The sequence below is a fragment of the Vigna unguiculata genome, chromosome 4 (assembly GCF_037176805.1).
Source record: "Vigna unguiculata cultivar grain cowpea cultivar isolate G323 ecotype 2 chromosome 4, ASM3717680v1, whole genome shotgun sequence".
Lineage (NCBI taxonomy): Eukaryota > Viridiplantae > Streptophyta > Magnoliopsida > Fabales > Fabaceae > Vigna > Vigna unguiculata.
In genome coordinates this window covers 9,049,201-9,067,492 of record NC_140795.1, presented here as the reverse complement: position 1 = coordinate 9,067,492, position 18,292 = coordinate 9,049,201, and the positions used below count along the sequence as shown (strand labels likewise).

At 31.4% G+C, this 18,292-nt stretch overlaps 2 protein-coding genes across 2 annotated transcripts; one reads left to right on the top strand and one right to left on the bottom strand.

The window, feature by feature from the left end:
- The first annotated feature begins 1,952 nt into the window (after nucleotides 1-1,952).
- On the top strand, nucleotides 1,953-4,807 carry LOC114181717 (putative polygalacturonase). Its single transcript, XM_028068249.2, has 6 exons — nucleotides 1,953-2,088; nucleotides 2,406-2,738; nucleotides 3,316-3,436; nucleotides 3,539-3,713; nucleotides 3,825-3,895; nucleotides 3,993-4,807. Exons 1-6 carry the CDS (start codon nucleotides 1,993-1,995, stop codon nucleotides 4,679-4,681), a joined length of 1,485 nt encoding a protein of 494 aa, XP_027924050.1. The 5' UTR covers nucleotides 1,953-1,992; the 3' UTR covers nucleotides 4,682-4,807.
- Nucleotides 4,808-13,148: 8,341 nt separating this feature from the next.
- On the bottom strand, nucleotides 13,149-13,598 carry LOC146886744 (uncharacterized). Its single transcript, XM_085671856.1, has one exon. It carries the CDS (start codon nucleotides 13,596-13,598, stop codon nucleotides 13,149-13,151), a length of 450 nt encoding a protein of 149 aa, XP_085527982.1.
- Nucleotides 13,599-18,292: the final 4,694 nt, after the last annotated feature.

Below are 18,292 nucleotides of genomic sequence, written 5' to 3'. Positions count from 1 at the left end.
AATATTGCCAAATAGAAATATGTATTTTTGGATCTTTCTCTAGTGAAGAGGTATCAATATCATTTTCTTCTGCTCTATCAACTTTAGATTGAGGTTGTTCAATTTCTATTATTTGTGTGGTTAATGGAAAAGTTGGGGAGTTACCAGCTTAAGAAATTTCAATAGCTTTAATTTTAAAATATGCATCAATCGTAGATGATTTTCCCATAATGATGAATAAGTGTTCACCCTACATATCGTTGATAAAATTAAATTGAAAGAATAAGCCATGCATTCATGAATTGAAGGTTAAGGTTAGAACATTAATAAGACAAGAATGATTTTTTTACTTATTGATTTTAGTATATTAACTAAGAAAAGTTGTCAAAGTATTTGTGTGTGCGAGCTCCTTTGGCTTTGTCTTTGCAGAAGTTGGTGTTGGAGAATTGCAGAAGCTGAATAGAAAGATGAAATGTTGCAACTTGCAAATCACTTGGAAGTGTGAGCGGCACAATGACTTATTAATAAAGAAATTGTAATTGACTTCTCAAACAAGTTTTGACTTTTTGTTTTAATATAATATATATATATATATATATATATATATTTATATAATTTATATTTATTTCTTTTAAAGAGGGGTTGGGGGTTTGTGTATGGGGAGGGGAGGGGAGGGGAGCGGGGGGGGGGGGGGGGGGGGGAGGGGTTTTGGCATGCTTCCGCTTGTATATTGTGAATTGGTTCAATTGCCTTTTATCAATGTACATTATATTATAACAATCTCTCCCTTAACAATTATCTTATAATGTTGGAAATCAAACTCTTGATATTGGTTTTGGTATCAATTGTTGAATCCAATTAAATCACATTTCAATTGTAAATTAGCCTACATAACCTCCCTTTTTCATGCAACAATTGATATCACCAAATTTTTCATTAATCACATTTATCTACCACTAGAAATCCTTCACTAAATTTTGGTTAGTAGTACCCTATTTTTCTATAGATTAATATCCTTTGGTAATTTTAGTTTTTTTTAGTATATTTAATCGTAGCAAATATCAACAAATGATGTTGTAATTAAGACCATTAAGAATAAAATAAAAGATGAATGTTAATTTAAAAATTATGAAGGAATATAAGGATGACTTAATAGTAAAATTGAAAACGACTCTTGGATAAGATTGCGAGTTCAACAATTTGAAGACATAAGTTCAATTAATGGTAAAGTTGGAAGGTAAAGATTGTGGGTTCAACTTATAATTCAAATTCTCAACCGTTGAATAGAAAAAAAAAATCAATGAATTGTTCAACCTTCAAAACACAATAAAAATCAAAAACATTAAAATGATCTTTATTTTTAAGTATTTTCTTTCGAATATTAATATCATTTACAAAAGGATTTATTTTTCCCAATTAAAGCTTCCTTTAATATTAATATTTCAGATGGCCAATTCTTTTGGTATAAATAAATTTTTATTTTTTATATTAAATTTTTCCTTTTGACTTTAATTTTTTTCTTCACTATTTACATTTTAAAATATTTATTTTCAGTTATTTTTTCCCCTCTTAAATTTAACATACTTATATTACTCCATTAATATTAAAAGTATTCGGTCAATGCACATTATATTAATTAATTTGTCTTTCTTTTATTTCTTTCTAGATTAATTTTTTTATCCCAAATTTGACTGTTTATATTTAAAAAAAAATTATTTTCACTTTTTTTCTATGTCCGTTTTTCTTCTTCGATTTAAGTTATTTATAATACTCTATAATGTTAAAGAACACTCAATCAATTAATACGTCAATTAATGTGTTATTTATTGATAATTATAACTGCCATAATTTATTCCTCTTTCCAAGTAAACTTTCTATAAAACTGAGTCAATAAGAAAAGAAAGAAAAAAAATGAAAATAGTTAATATGAATAATGAAATTTTTAAAACAATAAAACATTATTATTCAATCAGTGCATTCATTATTGATAATCCCCTCTATATATATCTGTCTATGTTTGTATCTTTTCTTCAAGAAAAGCTCAAGACAACAACTTCACTCTGCTATTCTCATACCATGAAGCAGTTTCTGCATCTCAGAAATAATTATGTAATTCTTTTTTCTTATCTCTAGATTTTCTTACGGCAGATAACACATTCTGTCATGAATAATCCATCTAATAGAGTTTTTGGGATGCATTTATAGACTTCCTTTTGTATTCTGATCATTTTCACATAGCAAAAGTTTGGTTAGTGTTGTTCATATATTTTTCAATAGCATTGTCTACAATAAATGGTATTTTTAATAAAAATCAGGGATGCGTTTGTCCACTTTTCAACTCTCGTGGACACGTAGTTCCGTCACTGATTGTTCACAAAGATGGTTTTTGTTGAATTGATATGATGAGTTTGGTGTTGTATGTGCAGGTCCTTGGTGTGATCTCTTTAATTGTGATACTGGGATCAGTGAACGTGAAGGTAGCAGAAAGTAGGGTTCAGAGTGAATTGGCGAAAACCGAATATTCTGCCATCAATTGCAGAAAGCACAGTGGAAGTTTGAAAGATTTTGGAGGAGTCGGTGATGGGAAAACATCAAACACAAAGGCTTTTAACTCTGCAATAAGCAAACTGAGCCAATATGGTTCTGATGGAGGTTCAACCCTTATTGTGCCACCAGGGAAATGGCTAACAGGTCCCTTTAATCTCACAAGCCATTTCACTCTTTTTCTCATGAAGGATGCTGTTATTCTTGCTTCTCAGGTATATCTAATCTAACCTATAACCTCTACTTTTCTCCCTTTTCTTGTAATCAATTTTTTAGACTTACACAACATAGCAAAAATCAAATATAATCCTTTATTATGACTACATTATTCATTTTAGACAATGAAAGTTTCTCTTTTTACTCAATCTTTTGATTACACAATATTTGTGCTTCTTATTTTAAGATGTCAATATCTTTCAATTTACCACCTCTTATCTGTTTCATAATTAAATTAAATTTTAATAGTTAAAAGAAATTATTTCTTTCAATACCATTCTCTTAAAGCCATCTAATTTAAATTAATTTGATCTTAAAACATATTTATATATTTCGAATTTATTATACGCAAAAATAATTGTCTTATTTTATGCATTCACTATTACATAGATTTGAATAGTTGTATATAAGTATAATTATTTTCTATTTTATAATTATTCTGAATATTTTTTTTATTTCTTTATTCTCAACTTCACTTTCAAGGATAATCCATTTAAACAAACAACACATCTACATTTTGCCTTTTCCAAAGTACTATAATAGCAAAATGATCACTTACATTCATCACATTAACAGAATGAATTAGAATGGCCTCATCTTCCTATATTACCATCTTATGGAAGAGGAAGAGATGCTCCTGGTGGAAGGTTTAGCAGTCTAATTTTTGGGACTAATCTCACTGATGTTGTAATTACTGGTAATCATTTACACAAACCATATTACTTTATTGAAGATTGTTAAGTTCTTTTCAAATTGGCTAAGTCATTCTGAATTGGATTTCCTTAAACTTGGTGATTAGGTCAAAATGGTACAATTGATGGACAAGGATCTTATTGGTGGGACAAGTTCCACAAGAAGCAGTTGACTCTCACAAGACCCTACATGATTGAGATCATGTACTCTGATCAAATCCAAATATCAGATCTCACTTTGATCAATTCCCCAACTTGGTTTGTTCATCCAATTTACAGCAGGTTTGATAAAATTCTCCTTTTTTTTTTCTTTCCAAATTTCTTAAAACTGCTTATTCGTTTTCATTGATGTATCGTCTGCTTCACTATTCTGATCAAGCTTTACATCTTCAGTAACATAATCGTTAAAGGGCTAACCATTCTTGCCCCAGTGGATTCTCCAAACACAGATGGAATTAACCCAGGTAAAATTGTTTGTTTTCAGTTTATATTACTTGAATTGGCAACATTAGGTAAAAACCACTGTCAAATTATTCTTACTAACTTTTCTCTTCTCCACAGATTCATGCACAAACACCAGGATTGAAGACTGTTACATTGTTTCTGGTGATGATTGCATTTCTGCAAAAAGTGGTTGGGATGAGTATGGAATTAAATTTGGAAAGCCAACACAACACTTAGTGATTAAAAGGGTGACTTGCATATCCCCAGACAGTGCCATGGTTGCATTAGGAAGTGAAATGTCTGGCGGAATTGATGATGTCAGAGTTGAAGATCTCACTGCCATCAACACTGAATCAGCTGTTAGAATCAAATCAGCAGTTGGAAGAGGTGGATTTGTGAAGAACATATTTGTCAGAGGATTGAATCTGAATACCATGAAATATGTATTTTGGATGACAGGTTCTTATGGACAACACCCTGACAATAATTATGATCCCAAAGCACTTCCTACTGTTACCGGAATTAATTTTAAAGATGTTGTTGCCAAGAATGTTACATATTCTGCAAAACTTGAAGGAATCTCCAATGACCCTTTCACTGGAATCTGCATTTCTAATGTGACTATCGAAGTGAGTGCATTGAAGAAGAAGAAGCTTCAATGGAATTGCACTGATGTTGCTGGAGTTACCAATAATGTCACTCCTCCACCTTGTGCATTGTTGCCACAGAAAGAGAAAACTGATTGTGCTTTTCCAAATGACAAATTACCCATTGAAGGTGTTCAATTCAAGACATGTTCCTTATAAAACAGTCTTGACAAATGTATTTGAATGTATCACATACATATATTAGAAATAATAGAAAGTAATGTGTTAGAAGAGAATAAATTGAGTTAATCTTATGAACTAAAAGATCATTACTTTTTTGTTTAAGGATTATTATTTCTAATTTTAAGCAAAACAAACTATTAATATCAGTAATTGGATTATTATAAGAAGGATGTGGAGATTAAGTTTATGGCCTATCCGGCCCTAGTATTACAAAAATAAAACATATTCAATTATTTTAACTATTAACAAATTTTAAAAAAATTAATAAAATTAAAGTTTTTAAATTAAGATTGTAATTTTTTTTCTTATTGTACCGAAAAGAAATTACAATTTTATGCTTATATTATAACTTTTTTGTTATCCTAAAAATAAAATATAATATATTTATTTTATTGAATCAATTATTTATTTTATCTTTACTAAAAAGATGTATAGTATGAAGATCAAAATAACTCACATTTGTAAGTTAAATCGGTTACAAATGAATATATAACTGAATTAAATTAGATGAATATATTTTCTTTAGTAAGGCAACATTGTGCATAGTATAATATATAAGTATTTTCATTTTAAAATCATTTAAATACTCTTAGTTATGGATCTTTTAAAAGAAGAATTATTAGAATGATATAATATTAATGAAATATGACCAAGACCCAATATCTTAAAATTTTCGGGTATGGATTCGCTCCATTTTTTTTTATATATATCATTTAAAACAACTTAATTGTCTTTGTTTTCTTGATAAAAAGGCACTTGAAAAATATGTTTTCGAATTTTTTAGATTAATGAATTAATGCATAGTTTAGATAATTAATGAATGAGTTAATCAATAAATTAATTATTTACCTAATTACTTACATAATTAATTATTAAGTAATTAGTTAAATAATGAATTCATAAATCAGTAATTTAATTACATAATAAATTAAAAAATAAATTTATTTGTGTATTATATAAGGATAACTTTTTTTTCACGCCATTTTTTATTAGAAAACAATTTAGTTTGTAAATTAATAATTTAATTAATTTATAGAAAAGTAAATTATTGAAAATAAATAAATTGTGAAGTAATATAAAAAAAACATATACATTATATATTCATTTTTCAATTTTAAGAACTAAAATATATCAAAATTTTGAATAAAAATAATTCTAATTTAACATTAAATATCAAAAACTAAAAATATATTTAACTTTTAAAATATCATATAATTATTTAGTTCGCTGTCTATACATAACATGTCATGGAATATATATAAGTTTCTCACCAAATTTGAGCATCTATTTTATTTGTCATTCATTTCAAATTTATTAATAAACATATTTTTTATTTGCAAAAAGAAATGTATATAATAGTTATTATTAATACAATTTATCTCTAAACTTTTATTCTAGTGTTTCCAATACTGCATATATATTAATTTTAATTGTAGCTAAAACAACATGAGATCAAGTGAGCAGAGCAAAATAATTGTAATTAAATCCAAAACTGTGACAGTTATGCACTAATTTACAAACAAATCCAAAATTCATTATAGCTACAGGATTATCTTCGAACAAATCCTCGACAACTCTTCAAGTAAGTGTATTGGATTTAATTGTAGCACGACAATGTTGTATCCACAAGAATTTGGTTAGATAAAATAGTGATCTAGAACCTTATTTAAATTTACAATAAAATAGTGATTAGGCTAAACAAATTTTAAATAGATTGTGTTGATGATTAATATGAAATGATGTTGATAAGAATGTTCAGACTGAACTTTACTAATCTTCTACTACTGTATTGTTATTATTCTGCTATAGAACAAGTTGATTGCTATATTTTCTTGAAAGTACTAAGGTAATTATAAATCAATTCCTTGATTTTAGAACCTAAGGATATCAAATCCAATGCAATTTCTCCAGTCTTTGATTGATGACTCCTTGCATTAAGAACATGACTATATGTTTAGGTTAAGCATATAGATCTATTCCTAGTTACATTAGATGATTTGGTTGGATCTTACCTTAAGCCAATTTTCTATCTCAACCTAAATTGATGAAATTAGATGAGTGATCAAGTCAACAAAGCAATAAATGCAAATCAAATCATTAATAACAACATAGGGAATAAAAAAAGTTACATTCAATCCCAACATAGAAGAGTCTAGCTACTCATGATGATGAATATGAATACAAACCCTTGTAGTTGTTGTCCCTCTCCCATGTCTCCTAAATTCTAATACAAACCCAAAAGGAGTTTTAGAGAGAAGCCAAAAATCAGCAAACTAAAAATTTCCAAGACTTAGGTTTTATTCAAATTTTGTATGTATATCTCTTTTACTTACTTTTGTTCATAATCTCTTTTATCTAAGGGCTACATGATCTTGGAAAGTTTGATGTTGTAGTTTATAATGGATCTTGGATTGAATGGGGAGCACAATCTTATACATCTGTTGACATCTCATAAATTCAACATTGTTAGATTTTTCTTTGTCAGAACTTAGTTGTAATTGTCAAACATCTTTTGATACCAAAAATTCCTCTACTACAATATTTCTTTTGGTTGAGTTGCTAGTTTTTTCTAAAACATTGGCATATTTATACTATTTCCTCTATTTAATGTAAATTTTGTCACATGGCTTATATGAAAATAATGATAGGATTGTTTAAGAAGACCCTATAATGTGTTGGGTAAACTAAAAGTTATAAATAAAATAATATTCTGATGCAAGTTTTAACATCTTCTCTTCAATAAATTTTTCTTTTAAATTTGAGTACCTATGAAAACTCTCTAAGTATTAAAATGAGTCGTTAGCCAAGAAAGGGGAGGGGGTGAATTGGCTTTCTAAAAATTTGATAACTTTTAAATTCTTAAAACCCATTTTTATTGAATCAGACCAACCATAAATTCAGAATGCAATTGCTACTAGACTGCATACTTTTACTCAATGGAAAACAAGGATAACAGATTGATTTCATTAAACAATTAACAAGGCAACATAATTCAACAGATCAAAATATCAATGCAATCGATTGAAATACTTAGAGTTCTACAGAAATTTGAATTTGAAGTTTAATTTAGAAACAATTTAAAAAACTTATCAAGATAGATTCTAATAAGTAGTACAAATAGAATCAAAGTCTCAGGTTTTGTCAAATCACTCAAGAACAACTAAAATATTGTAGAAGTCATGTTTCTTGAAGCTTTGGATCACAAACCAAGGGAGAATAGAGAGAATCAAGCAAGAGGACACAATTTATATATGGTTTACTCAAATTTGAGCTATATCTAGTTTGTCAAGGCAACCCAAGCTTGACTTGCACTATATTAAAAGTTTTACTCAATCCACAAGATTACACTTTCAAAATATGCAAAAACACAAATCAAGACTCCTGAATCCCACAAGAATCTCAACAAGCACAACAAGATCACATTTGTAGACCTGGAAAGCTAGGAAACAGTTGATTTATTCATGACAATAAAAACACAAAAAGAGGTAAAAATGGATGTTATCAACTCACCCACCCTTAAAACCTTTCTTGTCCTCAAGAAAAACATAATTTAGCTTAGAAAGATATCTATTCAACAAAGTTTAAACAACTAAAAAGCAAGTTCACACAATCAATTCAGATAACATCCATGAATGCTCTGTTTTCAAAACCAAATTAATGATAATGTGTGTAACCTTGCAATTCCTTAGCTATAGTGCTCACAATGAAAATATCACAAAAATGTATGCATATGCTTTATAAGAGACTAACAATCATGGCAAAAATGTTTTCATTGATCAACCACAAGGTCTAATCCTCACTAGAAAAAGTATTTCACTCAATCACACTAGTGTATAGGGATGTGTGTTATTCTCTCTTCTACCACTAATTGCACCAATTTGACTTTGCTTTTCATTTTAAGAGCTAAGAGTTATTAAAACATGCAAACACCAATAAAAGACTTTATTTGGTGAATTGTGACAAGGCTAGGAAGGGGAATGGTGTTTCTAGGTAGCATGAATTAGTAAAGAAAGAAATCACATCAACTTGACAATCTTAACATTTTACTCTCTTTTATTTGAAAACTAGAGCACAACCAAACACCACCTTGCAACCATATTATTCATTTTTTTCTTCTTATTCTTTTTCTCTTTTTCTCTTTCTTTTTCTTTTATATATACATATTTGTAAGAATGCACCACATCAACCACAACCATATCTAATGTTCCTCATGCTGCCCCACTTTTGATAACTTCCCCCACACTTGAATCATACTCATGACCATGAAAAGTTTTCTCTCTCCACTTAAGGTGTGGTGGTCAAATGTTTTCAACAAGGCTTAAGGATTCAAAGATGAAGGAAATTTTATTTTGATGGTCAAAGGTTTGCACAAAGGTTTTAGTCTTTAAAAACAAGGTTGGCTTTTTTGGTTCAAAATATGATGCTAGGAAGGAAAGAAAAATGCCTTGTTTATATGTAAGCATACAAATGAAAAACAACTAGCTATAAAACTCAAGCAAAGATAATTGTAAGCCTAAAGAGATAACTCTTAATAGATAAAATCTCTGAGGCTCAAAATCTCACTCGGTTTAGTCCTAAGGTTATCATACAATGTCACAATCATTAACCACGGTAAAAATAATGACAACATTCTTAGAATACAAACATGAGAACAACCACAAGCACCAAATTTCACAAGATCACAACATACTCTCAATGTAATCCAAAATCAATTTATCAGCAAACACAAATGGTTCTCCCCAAAGTCACACAAAACTTACTCAAAGTCATGAAACCAATGCATTCATATTTGTCGAACAACCAAGTCAAACTTTTGATTATTGAAAGTAGGAAATGAAAATAAAAAAGGAAAGAAAGTAAAATATTTTTGGATGGGTAAGCCTGCTGCTCAAATCCTCTACTCAATCTCTCTACTCCTTGTGTCTCATCCTCATCATCATGAATACCTAGCACTCACAAGAACACAAAAGATACTCGAACAAACATGTTAACCCAATATTTTTATAGAAGTCAAGATTTGAGAATTGAAAATTGAAAAACATAAAAACAAGGAAGATAATTGAAAGGAAAAAAGATTAAAATAACAAGAAGAAAAGAAAAACGCATAACATATACACAAGCACACCAACCAAACAACAATTCCAATATGCAAAATGATTAAAATAGATTTCCCAAGTAACCTCACTCAGATCCCTCTTGTTGCAAGATGACTCAGTACTCTCACAAGGTGATGAATACTACTTTCCCTGTTGTCTAAGGTAAAAACACTCAGATTCCTCTTGTTGCGCCTATCTAAGCCTGACATAGTGATAAGTGCTAAAAATAAGTAAATTTCATATGGAATTCTGGCACTTCTATTTTTAATTTGTGTTTATATGATATTGATTTTCCCCAATCTAATAGAAATGAGCTTCAATCACATGTTTCCAAGTTTCTACTTAAAGGAAATCATTTTATCCCTACTTTGTGTATTTTCAGGTAAATTAAGGTAGAAGGAGGAAGAAACATAAAAGAGGAAGAATAAATCAAGAAACATAGAGTTAAGGGAAGAAGTCCTGCCACTATTCGCTCAAGCCAAAGCAATCTCGCCCAAGCGAGAACTCTTGCTGCCATTCTCACCTATGCGAGAAAGACCTCGCCTGAGTGAGAGTTCGTGCAGAGGGGGCATTCAAGTTAGGCATTTCTCACTTAATTGATAATAGTTTTGCTCAAGCAAGATGACTTTTCTTCAACATGAACTTCTCGCTTAGGCGAGAATCAGTTGGTTTAAGCGAAAACTCGTGCAGTATAGATCTTTTATGAATCAGAAAGTGAAAAAAAGGCTGGAACTAATTTAGAACGAGCTTTGAAGAACCACAAAAATCAGAGGATCCATATTTTCTAGAGTTTTCTTCTTAGCTCTTATGATTTCAATGGCTACCATGCATGGTTAATCTTTCCTCTTAGGATTGAATGTAATCGATTCACACTTGGGTGTAATATGGTGATATTTATATATAACACTTTTGTTTCTGCTCAATATTGGTATCATTGTTCTATTTTAAATGCTTGATTATATTTGATCAATAGACTCTTGATTATGATTTTTAGATCTGACTGGAAAGTATTTCTAAAAATTTGATCTGAACAATGATACTTGATATATTGTGATGCTAGGAAAAGATTTCAATATATCAATTGATTATAACACTTGAACATAATGTTGGATACTTTGTTGAATATGTGAGGAATCAATATTCAGGGGACTAATCTTATGAATTTTATACGTGAGGAATCAATATAAATGATTTTTGAGTGTTGCATCAATATTGTAAATTCAGGTGTTGTATGTTTATATTCATCCATATTACAAACAAGTGAGATAGATGAAATTCAATCCCAGTTTCTCTTACTGAACTTTTTCTAAACTTTCTGCTTTTATGCTATTATTTTTATGCAAATTTAGTATTACAATTAACAATGAATCAAATGAATATATATATATATATATATATATATATATATATGTCAATTGAGATAATTATATATTTTAATTGAATCCATTCCTCGTAGGATTAACACTCTTACTTAAAATTCATTATACTACAATTGACTATTGGTGTGCTTGCCAAGAGATCAACATACCTTACTCAATCCCTTGGCCTAAGCATGCATCAAGACTTGCATTAAAAACCAGAATATTAAGGGCCAAAAAAACAATCCCATCCCTAATGACTTGCAATATTTGGTTTTATTTGGTTAATTTGGCTGCTGAAATCCCATTCCTAAGACGTTCCAACAACTACATCATGCTCTAAAGCGTACCCCGAGACAAGCATTAAGCACAAACCAAATCAATGGAAAGCAAAAGCACCAACAGACAAACTGTATAAAGGAAAGCACAAGAAAAGGAAATAAAGAACAAATTCTAAAAAAGTCACAAATGCTCAAATTGCCTTGTGTTGGAACACAAATCCCTGACAATGATGCCAAAAACTTGTTATTGAAAAACGGTAAGCACACCGGTCGCACGTAGCAAGTAATAAATATCATTCTCTCCCATGGACTTGTACAACACATGACAAATCTCGCAACTGACAACTCAAATAGACAACAAAGCTCACAAAACATAAAGAAACTCTTTTTATATTTTTATTAAACAGTTGGTGTGCAACAAGAAAGTTAACATAAAGTATTTACAATTGTCAAGATTAGATTTCATTCACTTCATTCTCATGCATTCACAAACTCCCCAATTCTATATTCATTTTAAAATCAACCTACAAGAATACTCAAATCATATTCCTCGTAACTTTGAGCCTATGATAACTCATCAAGTTTCAATTCCTTAAATCCTAATAAGTGAAATCATGCATTAGGTTCAAGAGTCTTAAGATTACTAATGAATCATGTTCTATCCCTAGATACAAGCTCCATTAGGTATTCAATTTTGTTAGAAATGATGCTCCAATATTTCACAACCAAACAATACATGCTCTAATTGTTTGGAGCAATTTTCACAATTAATCACACTCTTTTTGCAATTACCACTTTTATGCTTTTCAATATTTTCAAGCTCAGTTTTCAATTCTTCATTTTCTGTTTCAAGTTGTTTTAATCTATTTTCAAGCCACCTATTTTCACCTTTATGTCTGTTATTAGAGTATTGCAGCTTTCTAACCTCTTCATGCAACTCATTATATACATCAAGTAGTTGATAGAACCTAGTTTCATAGCTTTCATCAATAGATTCAAGATCAAGATCACTTACACTACTGTCAAAGGATTTTGTATCAGCCATCAAACACATATTTGTTTCTTCTTCATTGCTTTCACTTGAATCACTAGAGGTGCTGGAGTCATTGTCCTCCCAAGCAATATATGCTTTCTTCACTCTCTTGGACTTGCTTGTGGCCTCACTCTTTTCCTCTAATTTCTTTTTGATCTTGAGAATTGGACACTCAGGTTTGATATGACCAGATTTACCACACTCATAACATGTTGGAGTGTTAGATGATTACTCTTGCCTCTTGGAAGGGAATCTTCTATTTCCTGCAGCAGATTTTGCATTAGATTTATTTTTGTACTTCAAAAATTTTGAAAAACGTTTTACCATCAGATTTAGTGTCTCAGAATCAGATGCTTCATCCTCCTGTTCTGCAGTTTCTTTATCCTTGTTGACTTTGCTTCTGGCTTCAGTTTTTGCAGCAGCTTTTAATGCAATGCTTTGCCTTTTTTCTCCTTCCTCTTCCTCTTTTAAACGTCCAAGTTCCAATTCATGTTCTCTTAATTTTCCAAAGAGAGTTGCCATACTCATTGTGGTGAGATCTCTTGATTTAGAGATTGCAGTAACCTTAGGCTGCCATGCTCTATTCAGACTTTTCAGTATTTTGATATTCAATTCTTCCTTTTCAAAGACCTTTCCCAATGCTATGAGATGATTCACAATATGAGTGAACCTTTTTTACACATCATAGATTGTTTCTTCAGCCTTCATCCTAAACATTTCATACTCTTGAACTAATGTGTTCTTTCTAGCTCTCTTGACTTTTTCCGTGCCTTCATGAGTTACCTCTAACACATCCCACATTTCTTTTGCGGATTGACAGATTGATACCCTGTAGAATTCATCCAATGTTAGTGCAGATGAGATTATATTCTTAGCTCTTACATCATAAGGAGCACGTTTATTTTCATCAGGAGTCCAAGATAGGAAATCTTTAGGTATAGTTTTTCCTTTCTCAATTTTTGTAGGTATAAATGGACCATTAACAATAGCATCCCACACACCTTTATCAAATGATTCTAAAAAGATCTTCATTCTAATTTTCCAGAAGGGATAGTTATCTCCAGAAAATAAGGGTGGTCTGTTTATTGAAGCCCCTTCAGAAAAAGTCTGTGAAATATTGGCCATCTGTTAGGATCTAGTCGACTATGAATTCGACTAACCAGCTCTGGTGCCACTTGTTAGAAATGATGCTCCAATATTTCACAACCAAGAGGGGGGTGAATTGGTATTAACAAATTTTGTCCAGTTTTAGCACTTTTGAAATTGTTTTGATAATAACCTTTGTTTATGAATCAATTGAAATAGTATGGATTGATGCTTAATGTGTGGAGCATTTATACTATGACAAGATAAAGAGAGGAAGATATAAAGCACACAAAATTTTATACTGGTTCGATTCTTACGAATCTACATCCAGTTCATCTAGCAAACCACAGCTAGATATATTCACTATATCACAAGAATTTCAAGATTTACAAATACACTTGATAAATCTAAATTCTAAGACAAAGGAACACAAATGCAAGGCATCCACACACTTGCACAACCACACAACAGCAAGGCTATCACACACTCGCTTAGGACAGAAAAACAGAAATAAACGATTTCAGAATTGTATCAAAACACAAAAGCAAAGACTACAAAATGGATTGAGTACACCTTTCCCAAGATTGAAATTTCTTCATCTTGCCAAGTCAAAAATGAATGTGTCTTGATAGAATTCTTCAAGAAGACCTTCCAAGATAGCTCCAAGAACCTGTTTCGCACTTCTCTTTCTTTCTTCTGGTTTTTCAGATTGTTGTTTTCAGAAAATGCAGAAACTGTTTTTATATGACAGCTGCAATCAGTCACGAACCTAGTCGACTACATTAGTTGGCTAGTCGACTATCGGGAAGTGCATAAACTGTTTTTATGTAACAACTGCTACAAGCACGAACTTAGTCGACTACATTAGTTGGCTAGTCAACTATATTATGACAGAGTCCAAACACCAAGTTCCAGGACATGCGTAGTTAACTATATTAGTAACCTAGTCAACTATCGGGGCAACAAATTGATATTTTTAGGATATCACATCCATGTCAAATTAACAATGTAAATCTATTAAGGGCATCATAAAAAACATAGCACATCACACATGCATACATTTAATAGCAATAATCTCCCCCTTTTTTGATGATGGCCAAAACAAGACACTATATTCAAGACAAGACACTATATTCAAGATTTTCATAATACAGATATATAATACAGATATATCAAGATAGCATATTATGTTGATTCAGATATAAGCAGTCAATTTTTAACAATACTGAATGCACATAATACAGATATATCAATATAGCATGTTATGTTGATTCAGATATAAGTAGTCAGTTTTTAATAATACTGAATACAGAGTTCTCCCCCTTTTTGGACATAAGCAACACAAGGAAATAGCAACCTAGACTAATTTGAACAGATATATGTAGAGATAAGAAGATAACCCCAAGGGACCAAAAAAGGTAAGCAGCAGCGAGAAATACTAGTTTGACATATCATCTGTAGTGGAGTAGGTATCTTCATCCGTAGCATCGTTAACAATATTAGTAGCATTAGCAGTGGAGTTGGGATTGTCTTCTGCAGCAGCAGATTCATCATCACTGGTATCAGAAACAGAGTTTGCAGCGTCTTTTGTAACAGGATCATCTTCCTCATCATTAATTTGGTGATGCTTCAGCAATTTGGTGACCTTTGCATCCAGACGGGCAACAGAAAGAGTGAGAGCAGCTAGAGAATGTATAACATCAGAGTGCATGGAATGATCAGTGGATAGCGGTGGCGGTGAAGTTGCTGCAGATGGAGAGGGATCATCCTTAAATGTCCACTCATTGTCATTAAAAACAAAACCCATGTGATGAAGAGCATTGAGTTCGATGAGGTTTGAATGAGTGAGCAGAACAGAGATTTCATCAGCCAAATCAAGATTATAGTACTCAAATACTCTTGACAAGAATAAGGCGTAAGGTAGGGGATACATCTGTAATTTTGTGGTCTTGATGATGGTGTCACACACAAGAGCAGACCAATTGATTTTTACCCTAGAGTTTATGGCATGCATCAGAAAGATATCCTCTGTTAGAAGTTGCCCATGATTTCCAGCTCTTGGGGCTAAAATCAAACCTATAATGAATGCCATAACACGATCATCCCTCTTCATACCACCAGTTTTGTAGAAGGTACATTTCTTTGCACTAGACGGATTACGCAGCAAGGATTTGTATATCTCCATTTTTCGTAGATTTGGGGAACCCACATGCGACTTTTCTCCCCCTAGTTGAAAGCCAGCAATAGTGGTCCAGACAACATTATCCAAGATTATATTAACCCCTTTCACTCGTGATACTACCGTACCATTATTCTCACGAGCATTTGCATAGAAAACCTTAAGAAGATTAGGATAGTAGATACCTCGAAGTTGGACAAATTTTTCCAAGCTTTGATAGGCAAAGTGCTCTTGAAACTGAAACCCATTGTTGCGAAAGAAATCTATGTCGATATATTTCGGATTGATAATGTTGCGATCCTTCCAGTTCTTGACAAAGGTGTCATGCTGCTCATCATCGCTGATCCATCCATCGAGGTTAGCAGGACGGGACGTGATCTTAACAGTTGTGCGCTTATGCGTTTGGGACGCGAAGATGACGAAGCCATTGATGGCGATGCAAATATTAGGGTTTATGTGTGGTGGAGAGGGGATGAGAGAAAAAGAGGGTTTTTAGGGTTCTTAACAGATTTGGGGATTTTAAAAGAGAAGAAGATTTTACCAAACCACCTATGTGCCAGTCATAATTAACTAGGATACTAATGTAGTTGACTACTTTCAAAATATGTAATAGGAATTATGAAAAATGTGTGCCGAGTTAACTAGCAAGTTGACTATGTTATGCATAATAAGAAAATTTGGTGCAGAAATGACAAGTCTGATGCAGGGAAAAAATATAACGAACTAAGGAAAAAATATAATGAACTAAGGATAATCTATTAAGGGCATCATAAAAAACATAGCACATCACACATGCATACATTTAACAGCAATAAATTTCAATTCTAAATTCAAAAGACATTTTCCAACACCTCAAGAACCATAAACAAGCAACGAGTGATAAAGCCACAACTAGCATTAAGCGCAGAAATAAAAACACTAACTTAAATTGGAAAAGCATATATATATATATATATATATATATATATATATATATATATATATATATATTTATATATATATATATATATATATATGAATATACATATATATATATATATATATGTATATATATTACACAAGAATTTATTTCATTACATCTAATCTCAACAAAAAGGTTTAGCTCTCTATGGTGGAGAACTTGGGGTTTACAAATAGAAGAGATAGGAAAGAGATGGAAACCAAAGAGAAGATGCAAGCCCTCTCCTGAGGTTCTTGCCAACTGCTCCATGCTCCAAAATCGCCTCCCATTCACGTCTCCATCTCCAATTTGCAACCTATCTTCCTCTCCAACCCCAAAAGGGAGAAAACCACCATGTATGGAGGAGAAGACCCAAGGATGGGTGGGAGAGCTTCCCAAAAGCTCTAGCAACCTCCAAAAGGCTCTCCAAGCACCCAAAAGTGTTTCTCTATCGTGAAAAATGAGGAATCTCCATTACCCTCGTGAGAAACATGTTTAAATACCTATTTTTGACACATCAGCGCGCTGCCGCTCTGCCCCAGGTTCCACCGCCCGACACTATTAGTAAAATTGTGAAACAAAAACTTCTTCTACAGATGGCTCCCGACCCTGACTTTCTAGACTCTCTCGTGCCTGACCTTGTGAATTGGCGCCAAGCCTTAGCATCCTGGACTCTTTGGAGCCCGACCTTATGTACTGGTGCCCGACCCTAGACTCTCCAACAACACTAGTTACTTTCTATCTTTGTGGCACTAGACACCATTCCAGTAGGGCCTAACTCAATATTTTCTTGTCCAATCATGCTCCATTGAGTTCTTACTTGTTTTCCTCCACTACAAATGCTTCCTATTGACTTATTTAACACACTCAAAATAGAGATTAGAGGTAAAACAAGTATAAAATAACTAAAACACATAAAGAATACAAAACACATTAAATTTGAGAATATAACAAGATAAAAAGCTAGGAAAGAGTTGATTTATTTATGACAATAAACACAAAAAAAGAGGTAAAAATGGACGTTTTCAATATTTAATTTTGAAAATAAATCTAATCCATTAATATCCAACAAATTATCATGTTTTAAAGATTTTTCAAGGTTTAAGAATTTTTTTAAATGTATAATTTAGTGACTTTAATTTTTAACACGGAATAAAAAACAAAAAATATCTTCATATATTTTAAAATTTTCAAATCTACTTTAACGTGTGGTAATTACTTTATGCACAATATACAAAAAGTAATCAATTTTAAATGATTCTTGAAGAGATTTTACATTTTCATTCTTAACATTTTCATCAAATTGTTTCTTTCTGCATCTAGTGCATTTTTCACAAAACCTAGGTTCTATATTCATTTGAAAAGAAATTTCCTTGATTAAAATCAATGCATTTTCAAATCTATTTTCTCTGTACTTTTCAAAAGAAATGAAAGAAGACCTTTTAATTCTAAACATGCTCAATAGCTTCATCAATGCACTTTTATTTTGATTGTAAATTCTTACTAACTGAGTTAACTACAAATAAAATGTCATACCAAATATTCATGCCTAACAAAAACTTAAAGTCTTCTAGCTCATAAGTTGCTAAACAATCAACTTACTTTTTATTTTAG

Excerpts from the sequence above, each read along its gene's own strand:
- LOC114181717 (XM_028068249.2), top strand. The coding sequence starts at position 1,993 with ATGTTTGTATCTTTTCTTCAAGAAAAGCTCAAGACAACAACTTCACTC. Across the intron at positions 2,739-3,315 it reads CTGTTATTCTTGCTTCTCAG|AATGAATTAGAATGGCCTCA; the intron begins GTATATCTAATC and ends TCACATTAACAG. Across the intron at positions 3,437-3,538 it reads CACTGATGTTGTAATTACTG|GTCAAAATGGTACAATTGAT; the intron begins GTAATCATTTAC and ends CTTGGTGATTAG.
- LOC146886744 (XM_085671856.1), bottom strand. The coding sequence starts at position 13,598 with ATGGCCAATATTTCACAGACTTTTTCTGAAGGGGCTTCAATAAACAGA.